This window comes from Kryptolebias marmoratus, linkage group LG13 (genome assembly GCF_001649575.2).
Source record: "Kryptolebias marmoratus isolate JLee-2015 linkage group LG13, ASM164957v2, whole genome shotgun sequence".
In the NCBI taxonomy this organism is placed as follows: domain Eukaryota; kingdom Metazoa; phylum Chordata; class Actinopteri; order Cyprinodontiformes; family Rivulidae; genus Kryptolebias; species Kryptolebias marmoratus.
The window spans coordinates 12,692,722-12,705,240 of NC_051442.1; the positions used below are offsets into that span (position 1 = coordinate 12,692,722).

The window sequence follows — 12,519 nt, forward strand, 5'->3', positions numbered from 1 at the left end:
ACCTGCTGTAGGCATTAAACTTCATATAAACTATATAAATGAAAACAACTAGTTAATATATATAAAAATTAAATATTAGAGTAATTCGTTCACTTCCAGTATGAATCCCGGAAGTGCTGGTGAAATTTAGCTTTATTTTGAAACCGGAAGTTCCGCCTCTCTCCGTGGCTGCCCACAGCGGTACAGAGTTAACGGTAACACCGAGCCCGACCCATTAATTCTGCTCAGCCCGGCTTTGTTGACGTCTGCTGGAGGGCAGCAGTGGTTCGTACCGGGGGTCAGGAGAGGGGGGAGAGTCCGGCTGCTGGTGTGACAGCTAACCGGTGAACTGTCTTAAATGGGGCTTCGAGTGAAAAGATGATCGCTTCACTCTCGAGAGGAAGTTCGCTGGATGAGGTTCTTCATCACGGGGGCTACAACGAGGTAACCTGGCGATGCTGCATTTAATGTTGTTGGTAAAGTTTGGCACAGGCTGTGGACTCAGCAGGCGGGGGGCGGGTGAAGTTACTAACCGACTGCCTGCTGGACAATAAAGAGCCGCGGCTTTACGCAAAAAAACTCGAGAATTAACGTAGTTTCTGGGGAGCTGCGGAAGCTCGTTGGTGGGTTTCAAACAGTAAAAAAACAACAAATTACAGCAAATAGTTTTACGAGGCTGTAATAACGTTGTCGGGGTGTAGGTTTGTCACATTTATTCGCAGTGATACGGTCAGAGAAGTGTCAGGAAGCGAAAGAAGAATGTATTTTTTCTCTCTCACTCTCTCTCTGTTGTGCGCAAACTGCGTGCGGTCTTTGTGGCGTAACCCGGGACGACGGGCCGTCACGTGACCCGCCGGTAACTGCTGAGCGCCTAATGAACACGAAATGAACCGGAGAAAGTGAAATTCTCAACAGATAGCAGGACAATGGGCCCACCCTGACTCCCCCTTCCCTCCCCTGCCCCCTGTTTTAAACAAAGGCTCTTATTTGTCTGAGATTTATGTGGCCCCTGTCACTAAGCCCTGCATGTGTGTGTGATTGATGACCTGCAGCAGCAGCTGGCAGCCTATGTTTCCTGGGTGAACTCTCAGCTGAGGAGGAAACCGGGCCTGAAGCCGATCACAGACCTCAGGCACGATCTGCAGGATGGAGTCGTGCTTGTGCAGCTGATCGAGGTTGTAGGTAAGTTTATTTGTATTTATTTTTTTTTTTATTAACCTTTATTTGACCAGGCAAGTCCCATTGGGATTGCAGGTCTCTTTTTTTAAGGGAGGCCTGGGCCTGAGGGCACCCTAACATGCATGTTTTTAGGCTGAGGGAGGAAACCGGAGCGCCCAGAGAAAACCCACTCAAACACGAGGAGAACATGCAAACTACACACAGGTCCAAACCCGGGGCTTAAACCCAGTGTACACACGCACAGTTCACACACACTGATTGCTCTCTTTCAACTTTTTTAAGGATGGGTGAATAAAGTAACTTTGTTTTGCCAAGAGACAATCCGTCTTCTTCTGGTAAACAGTTTGTTTTCCCAACTGTCCAAATGAAACATATAGAGCGGAGTCACGTGACGTTCCTAACCTTTCCCTTGCCTTTGCTCTTTTCTCGCCGTGTTTGGCAGCTGGCGAGGCTCTGGAGGGAGTGTTCACACCTCCGCGAAACGAGGAAGAAAGCAGGAAGAATGTGGAGGAAGTCCTGCGATTCATTTCCTCCAGACACATACGCATGCCACACATATCTGCAAGAGGTAACACACAGGAAAGAGAAAAATGTCTCGTCTTCGTCTAACACACTTTCAATAATCATGTCATTCTAAAAAAAAAATCTTTTTTTTTTTGGACACCGAACAAAAGAAATTTCTGCCTTTTATATTGAGAAGGAGCATTTTGTGATGTAAACTAACCTTCAGACTCTGTCAGTAGCTTGAAGACACAAATAGGCGACAAGATAATGACTTATGGTTGCTTTAACAAGTCCTCGGATGATTGAGGGGGTTAATTGTTGGTGATGGGACAGGTCTAGTTGTTACTTGTTCTCCCCCCTTTTAATCTAAGATCAGGCGTTCCTAACATTTTTTTCTTCGTTGAGCTTGTGTTGATGTCATTTCTGTGCAAAAAGCACTTTTATAGAGACCACTGCTAATAATTAAAACACTGAAATCCTTCTTTCCTGCCAAGTAATTTTGTGTTTTGGGATTCACTGGAACTGGGGGAGCTGAGGGTTCTTCAGCACCCCCTTGTGGATGGCAAATAACATGTCAAAAATAAAGAAACCAAAAATAAAAGGGGAATGAATGAGTGAGGAGACAGATAAAAACCGTTAGATGTAGGGGGGCTGCGGTTCACCCGTCCTGTCCCTGCAAACGAACTCAGAAATACCGGAATTGTTTCCCTTTTAAAAACTCAATACGTGTAGCTCGCAGGGCAATTAAACTTTCTGCTTTGCCGCTTTCAGACATTGTCGAGGGTCACCTGAAATCTGTGATGAGGATCATTCTGGCGTTGGCGGCCCATTTCAAGCCCTCGGCCAATCAGAGGGCAGCTTCTGGGAGTGGGCGGGGCTCGGCGAGAGGCATCCCGAGCCACAATCCCCACTCCACTGTCGCTTTAGCTCAAGGGGCCGCCGCCGCGCTGGCGTCGGCTCGACTGGACGCGTCGCTGTTGACCCGCGCCGCGCGTGTCAGCAGGTACGCCAGGTGCAGCTGTAAGAGTGATCACACACGAAGACTAAAACGAATGTGTTTACACTTCACGCCACGTGTTGTTTGGGTCAGAGGTGTAATCAGCTCCACCTCTGAGCATCACCTACACCTCTGAACACGGTGCTCAGAGGTGGAGCAGCAGCCTTCGAGGTTCTGCTGCCCCCTGGTGGACAAACAAGTTACACTCTGTTGCAGATTATTCGTAGCCGCTGACGTGAGGCTCACCTTTATATACCAACACTCCCTTACACATTAATGATTAATGTGTCATTTCTCCATTGTGTGTGTATGATTTTTTATTTTATTATTTTTTTCAGCGTCTGGGGGTCGGATGGGGAGAACAGCGTGTGCGTTCGTGCCTTGGTTCAGCAGTACGAAAGAGGCACGGATGAGCAGAGCAACTCTCAGCCGAGCAGGTGAGCTGCTGCCGCACAAGCTCAGGTTAATTCTCTCTGCGTAGCTGCACTTCTGTCTCCGTCTGCACGTTTGGGAGCTGATCTGCACTTTGAGCTCTGAAGGGGAGGGAAGAGGGAGGAGATCATATGTGAGACACGAGAGCTTCAGTGTCCAGACCAAAGACGTTAGACAAAATAGTTTCTGCAACAGCAGCAGCAGACATTAGAGAGGTGGTGGATGTTAACCTCTACAACCAGAGCTCTCGGAGTCGAGGCCGCTCTTAAAAAAATGGGTTACGAGAAACACAATTGACTTTAAGATTGATGTGCTGCTACTATAAGGCCAGAGCACATTCCAGCCCGGCAGCATCTGAAAAACACACACTGAGACTGTCAGGTTACTAAAAACAGGTATGATTATGAAACTAATGTGTCTGAGAACGAATTTAGGAACGATTGTTGGTTTTACTGACTCCAGAAAGTGGGCTGAACTGGGAGGGTTTCCTGTCTTTGATTTTAAAAAAAACACTTTTACCTTTTTAATCATAACAAAAACAAAAAAATTAGCTTTAAATTTTGAATTTAAGCCAGCGACATCACTGACATGTTTCATAATAAATCAGTCCTGTAATAGGTTTGTGTTGTTTTCAGTAATGTGAGCTAAAACTCTTCAGATTCATGTTTGATTAGTTTTCTTTTCGGCGTCTTTGTGAATAGTAAACGGAAGAAAATGCTGATGTGGTTTGAGTCGGGTTGAGTCTTGATGAAACGTGGTTTTTTTTAAAGTCAAATGTGGTTTCATAATTTGGAGAGAACACGCTGTTTTTGCTGTTTTTTGCCTACAGTTAAGGACATTATCTTCCATTTTTGACAGTGACTTCTCCACACTTTGCAAACAGTGGATTACATTTTGTGGTTTGTAAATGTGTGTGTGTGTGTGTGTGTGAGACTGCCTGACAGAGCATATGACTTTGGTGTCAGTTCTCCAAGCGTTCTCCTGCTGCATGTTCGTGTGTGTTCAGCCAGGCGAAATGGGCGAACGACAAGAAAAACAGGAAAAAAAAATTGTGTTATTATTCGCTCCGGTCACATGTTTAGTGTGAACTTCTGATTCACGAGGGTTTTTTTTTTTAACCATTGCTGATGCAGTATCAGTAAGAAGTGCTGATCATAGCTTCGGTTGCTACGGTAAGAATTTATTTTAGGCTGGCTGGGGGGCGTGGCGGGGCTCTATCAGGATGAGGAGAATCACTCATTTCCACGAGTTTGTCGACCTGCTGATGCTGAAGAAACCTTTAGGAGCGTTCTGCTTTGGTCGGACCACCTGTAGCCCATTATGGGGGCGACGCAGATTAAATGGTAAGACGAGGAACGGAGAGGTGACACTGCTGGAGCGTGATGAAAGGAGAGATTCAGACTCTTAACTAGGGTTAACGTCATGTGATTTATGGGGGATTTTTTTCTCCACTGGATCGTCTCTTTCTGCTCTCACGGTGTTCCACATTGAGGCAGGAATTCAACAAATATGACTGAAGTTGAATAGATAGAGAAAGAAAAATACATTTTGTTAAATGTATTGTCGCTTTATTTGAATCTGTATTTGTTGTATTACGACTGAAAACTCCAGATGGTTTCAGAGGCATTGGCTACCAGTCTATCTCACACTTCTTTTTTATTACAGGAATAACTAGTTAAGTGATGTTAAATGAAAATAAAAAAAACAACAGTTGCCGTTTGCATGGATCTTGTAGTCATGGCTAATTTGCAGATTTTGCAATCTCACATTTATTCTGAAGAGAAAAAGCCAACAGTCGGTTCTGACTGAGCCATGGAAAAGTGTGTGGATGGCCTGAAAAAAGTCCAAACCCTAAATGGCAGCAGGTTAACGTTCTGTTCTTGAAGTCGATGTGTTGGAAGCCGAAAACAAATCATGTTCCTTGTCTTATTACTCTGAGCCTCCTAGAAGAAAGTACCATGAAACATTATACTTGTTCTCCAAGCACGTTTCCTCGGGTCCTGAGCTTTAAGAACCACAGAACAGTTTAGAGCATTTGTGTTTTCATTAAGAGCTGCGCTTTTTTTTTATTTGTCGAATGAGTTCACAAACGGGTGCTGTGTCCTTCCCCCCGAGCCTCAGCTCCGTCAGTCCGCTGTCGTCGCCCAGACCTCAGCCGAGCAGCCACTCAGACGGGCAGCAGGACTGTCAACATCAGGGGAGCGCCGGTACGTGCCGTCCGTCCAACCCCCTGCCCCCTCAGCAAACCCTGAGATTGTTGGTGCTGGTGTGACGCCGGTCTGTGTGTGTGTGTGTGTGTGTGTGTGTAGCAGAGTCGCCCCGTGCAGTCGAGGAGGCAACTTGGGAGGAGTCTCACAGCGAAGCTTTGGAGAAGGAGGTGCAGGAGACGCGGAAAATGGTCTCTGCTTTACAGGTGGGTGCACGGTTTCAGGTTTTTAAGTTTTCTATCTTTAACTTCCATCTGAAGGCTGTTTTTAAACAAAAACCTTATTTTGTTGGTTTTGGCAGGCCTGCCACAATAATACAATTTAAAATAAACAGTTAGCTATTTAAAGATGTTCTCCTGTTAATTTAGTCCCAGTAAACTAGAATTAGATAAGGTGTTAGTGTTAAATATCTAAAGTTATTGGGATGTCTCTTTTGTGTGTTCCAGCAGTGATGCTGAGTTTGTCTTATGATGGAGACGTTAGTGAAGTTCCTCAAGGTTTTTATTTAGTGCTTTTTATTCATGGCAGCAGCTTTTTTCTTCAGTCTTTATGAATATAATAAATAATCAAAGCTAGCTCATATAACTGTAATGAAGAGGCTTTTTGTCCTCCGTTGCAACAAGAAGAGGCGACTTGGAAATATCCTCCGTCCGTCTATCCAGTTCATTTTGTGAGGTCCATATCTTCAAAAATAGACGAGGTACCGACTTCTATTTTGATGTGTGGATGCATCCAGGTACAAGTAAGGTCGCTATCAAAAACTGGGCTTCCATGTCAAAAATCAAGATGGCCGCCGCCATCTATAGAAACTATAATTTAAAAATAAAAATAAAAACTAAAAAGCATGGTTTTCTCAAATGATTGGGGTGGCCGAAGATTAATCTATGGTGCCACCCTATGGCTCCACCACTGCCCCCACTAGAAGATAAAATTGCTCACCTCGCCAGGATCCATCAGAAACATTCACCATTCATCCTGTCACTTAAAGGTTGAAAACCAGTTTGAGATCATGAACACAAAGTGAAAAATCCCTAAACTGATTTTGGAAACAAAGTCAGCTTTTCATTCATTTTTTTAGCTTAATTTGTTCTTTATTTCAGCTCCACAACTGCTTGACCAAATTCAACAACCTTAAATCTGTTGCGTTAGCAGATAAGTGGGTAGAAGAGGGGGAAAGTAGAATTAATTGGGAGGAAACACTGAGGTCAAAGTTCATCCCGTGGTGCTCTTTGCTTCTGGATAGAGGATCTCATGAGGAACGTTTGTGCAAGACTCTCCCCGTGCTGCTGACTCCTGCTTCCTTCATAAGTGGAATCTGGACAAATACTTAGATTATTCTGACCCAGTTTTTATTCATATATTTTTTAATGCACTGCCTGTTTATTATATTTTATATTTGGGAACCTTCCGATGCTTGAACCGGAGGCTCTTTGTGTTTCTGCAGTCTCTGCTGCTGCACGGGTCGCTTCCTGAGGACGAGCAGGACGTGTCCTTGGCTTTGGACGCAGGCAACGCTGAGCAGCAGCTGGTAATGTTTGTGTTCCCCCCCTCACACACACACACTCACAGATTTTTCTTCACAGTTGAATTTCTGTTACTTTCCTCTCCATTTTTATCCTCTTTTTCACTCATGCTTTGTGTTCACTGCAGATCAGATTCTCTTAGCTCAGTGTGTGTGTGTGTGTGTGTGTGTCAGAGAGTGACACGGGTATCAGTTTCCTTTTATTTCCACTCCTCTGTAGCTCTCACACACTCCCCCTTCTTTCTCTCCGTCCAGGTCGTCATTCGGAGTCGTTTGGATCAGAGTATGGAGGAGGTCCGGGAGCTAAAGGTAAATAAATGTGGATTTAGCGACGTTCCTTTCAAACTAACGATAGGATATTGGATTCTTCTGTTGATGCCGTGAGGCAACTTGCGGTCGATGTTTAATTCATTGTGCTGTTTGCGTTAGAGAGAGCTGCTGCGCTGCAAGCAGGACATGAGAAACCTGCAGGGAGTCAAGGTCAGCAAGAAAAACCCACGCCCCCCGTCGTATTGTTGCGGAGTTCCAGTGTGAGATTTGCACTTTCTGTCTGTCTGTCTGTCTCATTAAACGTGCAGGAGGCCCAGCAGCAGAGGCTGTGCTCCCAGGAAGCATCGATCCTGCAGCTGAAGCAGGAGCTGCTCCGAGCCAGCATGACGAAGGACAAACTCAACAACCAGAATGTACAGAAAAAATGTCTTTAAGCTCTTCTGTAAACTCGTGGTGCTACTCACGAGCCAGCTCTTTGTTACAGAAAACACTGTTTAGAGCAGTTTTGTTATTTTTAAGGAAATCTTTCACTTCTGTAACGTGTTGCAGGCAAAACTGAAGTGGAAGCTGGAGGAATGTAACAGACTGTGGACCGAATGCAAGGTGGCACCCTCTGATTTGTTACTTTACTTTAACTAGGTAGCGAGGCCACCTGATCTTTATGACCTCATCAAACACGACAGATTTTGATACCATTAAATAGATGTTTTAAAGACAAATCCAACACAATTTCAATCTTTAAAATCCGTCTACTGGTTACCAATTTATTGTCAAAAACTGATCATCAGAATGGGTCTAAATTAATACAGTTCTGTAATAGGCAGCAGCAGGAAGTCCTGTGTTTAACTTCCTGTTCTCACGCCGGGCTGAAGCTGAGGAATTGCTCTGATTGGCTGTAAATTTTCAGATTATTCCTTCAGTGGAAAGTGCCATCTCTCCGCTCAGCTCTTTGCCGACGTCTGTTGTAAAATGTTTGATTTCATCTGAGTTGAGAAATGAATGATTGAATTAGCTCGATCACTGCCCGACCCAGTTAGCTACAGCGCCGCCGTGCGTCGTTTATTTAACGGGTTAAGAACATGTAGAGGATGGACGGGTTGGGAGGGGACGGGTGGCCTTGCTACGCTGACTTCACTCATCCTAATCATGTTGCACCAAATTTAATTTAAAAACGTGTTCATTCTTTGTGTGGCTGGCTGTAGAAAGACGTTGGACAGAAGGACAGATTACTTCAGCAAATCAAGCACAAGCTTGAAGAAAGCCAAAACCAGCAGGTCCGTTTAGTTATTTAAGCTTATTCATTTTACTTGTTAGTGTCGTTTGTTTGTTTGTTTTGTGATCATTTGTGTCTCTTGACAGACTGAACTGCAAAGAGAGTTCGAGCATAAAAACAGCCTGCTGCAGGGTCTAATGAGCAGAAATCTGCAGGAGGTAACGCTCTGGTGTTACAATCTGTCTGTCATGCTGTCGTATACGCCTGTCTGCTTTAACGAACACCCACCCGCCCTCCATTTTCCCCTCATCCTCAGATCTCCACCAGCCCAGAAAATAATGGATACCCTTACTCTGGAAACTCAGCTCCTTCTGTGTCAGGCGTAGGTATCTGTGTCACCTCATGAAACTCAAGACCCCTCACACTACCTTTGTAAAATAATGCCTTTTTTGGAAAACGAAAAAAACACCCTGTGGCAATACATTTTTTTTTCTGAGCAGAAGAATCTGTATTTAGCTAACAGCCGCATACAATTGAACACATCAGTTTCTCATTCCCGCGCTCCACCAGCAGGCGGAGGAGGTGCAGCTGCTCCGAGATTCCCTCCGGAGTCTGAGGAACAACTTCCGAGACCACGACCCGCAGCAGCACACCCTGGACACGCTGGAGCAGGGCATCGTGTCGCTCATGGACCGGCTGCGCACGCTGCACGCCAACCGGGTACGGCGGCCTCGCGCGCTTTAACGCGTCAGGCAATTCTGTGGGGGGGATTGGTTCTTTTAGGCTGTTTTGTGACTAAAATGGGGATTTTAAGAGAGATGAGTACAGATTTGTGTGTAAAATCTGCAGCAGAATGATGCTGTAAAGTCTGTTTTGGTGTTTTTTTTATCTTTGTGAACATTGTTTGTGTTCAGGCAAGAGGGAAGTCTCCAAGACGTAAAGGTCAACACGCAGACCTGGACTCCTGGCCCTCCACCAGTAAGAGTTTCAGACATGTACACGTGCGTGTGTGCGCCGAATGTTTAAGCTTTTCCTGACTGGACTGTTTCTATTGCTCGTTTCAGCCGTTTGTCAGTCTCACAATAATTCTTCGTCCTCCACTAAAATCCTGTATTTTACTGGAAAATCTCCGACACCCTCCATGATCAATATCCCCAAGAGGTGAGAGTGTGTTCGTCTGTGAAAATCGTGTCTTTCTCAAGCATGGGTTAAATGATTAAAGCTTAAGTTTCAGCTGGTTTGAACACACAGGAGAGGGGGAAAATTAATGAGCGACTTTCCTCGGCACAGGCTCGGCGAGGTGACGCTCAAAGACGTTAAGGCAGCTGTTGATCGAGAGGGGAACTACAGATATCACTTCAAGGCCCTGGACCCGGAGTTTGGCACCATCAAAGAGGAGGTAAAGACAGGAACCCCGCAGCAGATCGGTGGTTTCCAACACGAAGTCGCAAGTTGTTAAAGTTAGGTCTTTACTGGTAGAAAATTCCCACATTTTCCTGGATTATCAAAGTTCTAGTCGTCACATAAACAAGTGCTTTTGGCTTATTAGAGTTGCTGGAAACAATAATTCTTGCGAGCACATCTACAACACAGTAGGAACAGGTAGTCGAGGTGTTTGTGATTAAAATGGAGAACTCTATAATGAGGCAAACTGTTTATTCCAGCGTCCTGAATCAAAGATTTTTTCTTCAGACGCTCGTCGTGCTTCAAACTGAAGTAACGAGTCAAAAAAGTGTAAATAATTTTTTACTGCAGGTGAACTTTTCGTGATGTCGTTTGTGTGACTCGAAGCTTTTGGTGGAAAATAAGACCAGTTTTCCTGAGGTTGACACGTTCTTATTAAGAGTTATAAATGTTGGATTTCTGCATTTCCTGTCAGCAATTAAACTAAACGTCTGCAGCAAACGGACAAATCTCCCACCTGAGCTTTCATCACCAGCCTTTAGCTGTGAAAGCTCGAGATGTTCCATTTTTTACAGACCTGGTGGTTAAAGATGAGTTTTATTCTGAAGTAAGAGTTTCTGAACTGAAGGCAGTTTAAGACATGATGGGGGACACCTGTTGTCTTTGTTCTGTGGTAAAAAAAATAAATGCTTGAGTGTTTCTGTTTGTGTACGTGAGCTAAGTGAGGATAAAAGGTTTCCGTTTGTCCCTGCAGGTCTTCCTGGACGCGGCGGTCGTTCCGGGCTGGGAGGGGAAAATAGTGGCGTGGCTGGAAGAGGACCGTGGAGAGGAGAGGTAACAACACGTCTGAGTCTGAGTTTGGCTCTCACTTCATCTGATTGACTTTCAGCGATAACAAAGTTTGTTTTTTGTGTTTGCAGGCCGTTGTAGACTGAAGCTGAGGAGCTGTGGCACTTTTTGTTTCTGCTCCTGATCCCAGAGGCCCATGAAGCCACAGTTTAAAGCTGTAAGAACAGACCGGTTCTGGTTCTGATCCAGTTCAGTAGCTGATGACTGAAACTCTTTGCCTTACAAAGAAAAGCTGTTTTTTGTTTTTTCCTTCATGTTCTTACCACCGCAGGGTTGTAACTAAAGCATCAGGACTGCACTCAAACAGCGAAGAACGTCGCTGTAAACTGAACGGCCTCAGAACCACCGCGGGGCTGACGTTCTGCCCGCTGCAGGGCAGACGTTTTTACTAAGGTGCTTCGTTATTTAGCATCACTTTATGTGGCCTTTAGAACCAACACCACCAGATTAAAGGTTAGAAAAACCTTTAGACACGTAGTTTTGTACTCAGACACATCAGTCTTGTGTTTTAAATGTAAATATGTGTAAAATTAAGTTTCCATGCTGAAAGTTTCTCCACAGTCTGGCCTGTTGGCACTCTGAGCTAAATCCACGTACCTTTTTTACATTTTTGGATGAGTTACATATAATGACAGTAAACACAGCACCTGTCTTCTCAAGATGCCTGCAAAAAAATGTTTTACTGCGACAGAAAGACCGATTAAATGAAACAAACTGAAGGAGAAAATGCTGGAGCTTATATGTAGAAATATAAAGAAAAAACAGCACTCTGTTTGTCTTAACTTAATTCTTATTTTATTAGTTTTTTTCCACCATGTTCCTCATTATTTTAAAATATTGACGAGTTTTTGATGTTTCTGATTTGTTTAAAGAGAGAATATTAAGTGAAAGCGCCTCAAATTTCTTTTCAAACTGCTGTGGATATAGTTTTTTTTTATTGTTTTGAAGAAATGTTTGTTTCGAAACAGTTATTATTTGGTGTTTATGTTCTGTGAGCTTAAACACAAATCAAAGTGCTCCTTTTTCCATTTCAGATCAGTGTGTTTGCCTTTACTAAAAGCCAACAAGAGGGTGTTTCAGTTGAATTAGTTTTTTTTTTTAATGCCATGACTGCCTGTACTGGAAAATGTACAATTTACTAGTGAGATGGTTGTTTTGCACTTACGTTGTACACTGAAGTTTCTTTTTCTTAAATTTGGATATACTGTGTGATTTAGTTTTCAATAGTATTGAAGACTGGGCGTTGTTGAATGTTAGATATTTTGAAATAAAACTTTTTTTTTTATTCCAGTGTTTCATTTTTTATAACAAAAACATGTCTGCATTTTTGTCTTCTAACCAAGATACTTGCTTTAGTTTGTTTATTGAACGATCAGTTAAGTTACAGAAAGCCTGCTACATTTTTTCCTCAATATAAAATGGTGTTTCCTGATGTTTTTGACACATTTTATGTTTTTTTTAAATAGCTTTAAGTTTTAATTTTCCAGTTCTAGTTACTGTTTAAATTCAAAAAAGGTTAAAAAACAAAAACAACTGGACTTCTATTCTGTTCAGTTGTTCTTGTTTTTTAACCTTTTTTGAATTTACCATGGCCTGGATGACTGAGAATCTACACCAGCATAGTTACTGTTTACTGTATTTCTGCTATTAGCATTTGGTCAGTGAAACGTGACAAAAAAAGCTCTAAATATGAAGTTTAATTAAAAAAACAACTTTTGTTTCGATAGTTTAGTTTTAGTCTTCAGTGTCCTTTGTTAGTCAGAAGTTTTGCCGCCATCTTGTGGTCACTAGCGGTATCGCAGTAAACTATCCTTGTAATTCGGGGATAATTTACCACCTAAATCAAGTCAATTTAATTTTATTATTATTTTTTATTTTGTGCTTTGTGTGTTTTATTCATACGTTTAGCTTTTGAAGTTTATTTAGTGACTGAAATAGGACCGGCTGTCTTTACGACACCTCT

The 12,519-nt window shown here is 43.3% G+C and overlaps 1 protein-coding gene across 9 annotated transcripts; it reads left to right on the forward strand.

Moving 5' to 3' along the window:
* Positions 1-161: 161 nt before the first annotated feature.
* LOC108236956 (dixin) lies at positions 162-11,841 on the forward strand. 9 transcript variants are annotated; one of them, XM_017418037.3, is made up of 21 exons: positions 162-423; positions 1,032-1,161; positions 1,601-1,726; positions 2,434-2,665; positions 2,998-3,096; positions 5,174-5,298; positions 5,401-5,504; positions 6,743-6,826; positions 7,076-7,129; positions 7,250-7,300; positions 7,399-7,503; positions 7,640-7,693; positions 8,293-8,364; positions 8,450-8,521; positions 8,620-8,685; positions 8,874-9,023; positions 9,218-9,281; positions 9,368-9,464; positions 9,594-9,702; positions 10,462-10,541; positions 10,628-11,841. In XM_017418037.3, exons 1-21 carry the CDS (start codon positions 358-360, stop codon positions 10,635-10,637), a joined length of 1,950 nt encoding a protein of 649 aa, XP_017273526.1. In that variant the 5' UTR covers positions 162-357; the 3' UTR covers positions 10,638-11,841. The 9 variants fall into 9 exon arrangements, with proteins under 9 accessions (XP_017273526.1, XP_017273528.1, XP_017273527.1 ...); XM_017418039.3 differs by having other exon boundaries at positions 8,877-9,023; XM_017418038.3 differs by having other exon boundaries at positions 5,404-5,504.
* Positions 11,842-12,519: the final 678 nt, after the last annotated feature.

Bases quoted from the DNA above. Each gene is read 5' to 3' on its own strand.
- LOC108236956 (XM_017418037.3), top strand. From the start codon at position 358: ATGATCGCTTCACTCTCGAGAGGAAGTTCGCTGGATGAGGTTCTTCAT. The intron at 7,130-7,249 runs GTAAATAAATGT...TGTTTGCGTTAG, and splicing joins AGGAGGTCCGGGAGCTAAAG to AGAGAGCTGCTGCGCTGCAA. The intron at 9,703-10,461 runs GTAAAGACAGGA...TTGTCCCTGCAG, and splicing joins TTGGCACCATCAAAGAGGAG to GTCTTCCTGGACGCGGCGGT.